General features: G+C 68.0%; 1 protein-coding gene across 1 annotated transcript; it reads left to right on the plus strand.

Moving 5' to 3' along the window:
- Positions 1–711: 711 nt before the first annotated feature.
- Positions 712–2,090, plus strand: HELT (helt bHLH transcription factor; the record flags this gene model as incomplete). Its single annotated transcript, XM_081999684.1, is given in 6 exon segments — positions 712–738; positions 1,110–1,214; positions 1,371–1,467; positions 1,599–1,927; positions 1,930–2,059; positions 2,062–2,090. Coding segments are annotated over 6 exon segments (717 nt in total).
- Positions 2,091–2,911: the final 821 nt, after the last annotated feature.

Below are 2,911 nucleotides of genomic sequence, written 5' to 3' on the forward strand. Positions count from 1 at the left end.
CAACTTTAAAAAAAAAAAAGAGAAGAAAAAAAAAAGAAAAAAAAAGAAAGCCTCGCTGCCATCTCTTATAAAGATGGACGTGTCACCAAGTCGTGTGAGAAAAGCCTGAGAACAAACGGGGCCACTCCGTCTCCAAGGGTTCTCCCTTGAACTGGGCGGAACAGCCTATTAAGGGCTTACTTAATTACTTTAATGACTCTGGACAGGCTTTAAAATGCAGTCAGGAGCCGGGGCTAAGGGGAGGGGGTGGAAGGAGTGGGGGGGGTGCCGGGGATTTGCAGGCACAGGCGGCGGGGACGGGGATGCGGCGAACGGGGCGCAGGGCGCGGTCGCGCCCTGCGCCCCGCTCGCCGCATCCCCGTCCCCACCGCTACTGTGGAACCGTCACGTGTGTCCCCGAGATCCACGTGGGGTGACACAGCTGGGCCGCCCCCGGCTGCGTGGACGTGGGAGAGGCGGCTGGGAGGGGGGAGAAAAGGAAAAAGAGAGAAGAGGGGGAGAAAAAAACACCACAAAACACAACCCAACCAACCCTAAACCCTCATCCCTCTCTCGCTCCTGATCTTTAATGCATACATTCCCCCCCCGCCCCGACGCCGCTCGCCCCTAATCCTATGGGATCAGCGGGCCCGTGGAGGCCCCCCGGGGTCCCCCCCAAGAAATGATGGCTTTATAAAGGGGCCCAGAGGGAGCGGGGAAGCAGTGCCCACCATGGCCTCCAAGCTCAAGGAGCGGAGGGTGAGTCGCCTCCCGCTTTTGCGCGCACAGCTCTTGCGGGGACGCCGGGCGGACCCGCAGCCTCTCATCGCCTTTCCCTTCAAAAAGCCCCCCACCCTAAAAGAAACCAACCACCACTACCTTCCACCCTCCCCCCCCCCAAAAAAAAAACCAACCCCAAACAAAGCCCAAGCCTCCCCTGCCCGCCCAGGCGGGGAGCCCCCGGGGCGGCGCGGAGAGGACCCGCCGGCGGAGCATTCCTCCCGGGACCGCTGCTCGGTGCGGGGTCGGGACCAGTTGCCCTGGAGGGGTCGGGGCCGGGGCCGGCTACTCCGAGGAGGCCGAATCCGGCTGCTTTTTCCCTCCACTAATGATCCCCGCCGGTTTTGCAGAGGACTCCGGTTTCCCACAAAGTGATTGAGAAGCGGAGGAGGGACCGCATCAACCGCTGCCTCACCGAGCTGGGGAAGACGGTGCCCATGGCTCTTGCCAAGCAGGTAGGCGGGGAGGGGAGGGGGGGGCAGCCCCTGCACCCCTCTCCCCGGTGCGGAGCGACGGCCCCCTCCCCCGATACGGGGCAAGCCCGGGGGGGCGGCCCGGCGGAGCGCAGCCGCAGGGGAGAGGTGATGCCCGATCTCCCCGGCCGGCTGCAGAGCTCGGGGAAGCTGGAGAAAGCGGAGATCCTGGAGATGACGGTGCAGTACCTGCGGGCCCTGCACTCGGCGGACTTCCCCCGCGGCCGGGAGAAGGGTAGGTGGGCGGGCGCGGCCCCCCGCCGGGACACCCGTGGCGTTGGGGCGGCCCCGAGCCGCGCCCCCCCCCCCCCCCCCAAGGGCCGTCCTCTGAGGAGCTGGGCTCCGCGGCCCCTTCCTTCCCTGCAGAGCTGCTCTCCGAGTTCGCCAACTACTTCCACTACGGCTACCACGAGTGCATGAAGAACCTGGTCCACTACCTGACGACGGTGGAGAGGATGGAGACCAAAGACACCAAATACGCCCGCATCCTGGCCTTCCTCCAGTCCAAAGCGCGCTTCGCCTCGGAGCCCCTCTTCGCCTCCCCGGGCCCCCTCCCGGAGCCGGACTTGCCCTACCCGCGGCTCCCCGGGCCCGACTGCCCCGGGCACGGCCACAGCCCCGGCGAGGCCGCGCTCCAGCCGCCGCCGGGGGGGCCCTTCCCCTGGCACGGAGCCGCCCGCAGCCCCCCCTGCCCTACCACCTCCCCGGCGCCGCTGTGCCACTCGCCGGCCCCGGCCAGCAGCGCGGCTCCTTCCTCTCCTCCGTCCAGGGGCTGGACCGCCACTACCTCAATCTCCTCGGCCACCCCCACCCCAACGCCTTCGGGCTGCCCCGGGCCAGCACCCCGCCGTGCTATAGCGAGACTCACCCCCGCCTGAAAAGCCCTATTTATCACCGCGGACGCTGCGCGTTACCCCCGGGCGCACGGGCAGGCGCGCGGGGGCCGGGACCCGCCCTGGACGCCCTCTCCAGGGGCCGGGACCCTCCCGCCCCCCTCTCCGGGGGCCTGGCTCTGCCCCCGCCCGCTCCTCTCCCCACCCGCGGGTGCGGAGATTGTACAAGCGATGCCTTGGAATAAATGTTGATACCCGCCGCCCCTTCGTGTTTGCGGGAGGGAGCTTCCTCGGGTGGTGGTGGGGGTCCCCACCCACCCAAAGAAAAAAACCACCCACGTCTGCAAGGGCCGGAGAGGCTGCTGCACGCACCGGCCGTGGATTGGCGCTGGGGCAGGCGCGGCGTGGCGTGGCGCGGCGGGTGCCCCCCTGCCGCTGCTCGCAGGCCGTCACCGGGGCGCCGGAGGGATGAAGTCCCGGGGATGTCCCCCCAAGGCCCGTGGGTGCTGCCCTCTCACGCGGCCGTGGGGGGATGCTCCCGGGGGCACGCGTCCGAAAGGCAGCGGCGTCTCCCGCGTGTTTTGGCAGCGAATTTCCCCGCGACGCAGCGGGGCGGGGAGGCGGAGGTGCAAAACATAAAGCACATAAAAGCCCTTGAGACCGAGTCCTTCCAGGCGTGGGGCCGTGCCGAACAGGGCAAATTTCCGTCCCGCCTGCACCAAGCGTCCACGGGTGTCCCCGCAGCCTCTGGCAGGAGGGCAGGGGCACCCCTAGCCACCCCCTCCCCGGGCAGCCCGGAGCCGCCGAGGGGTAAATTAACTTATTCCAGCTGGGTGGGGAGGCTTT

This window comes from Phaethon aethereus (assembly GCF_964289735.1).
Source record: "Phaethon aethereus genome assembly, chromosome: 4".
In the NCBI taxonomy this organism is placed as follows: Eukaryota; Metazoa; Chordata; class Aves; order Phaethontiformes; family Phaethontidae; genus Phaethon; species Phaethon aethereus.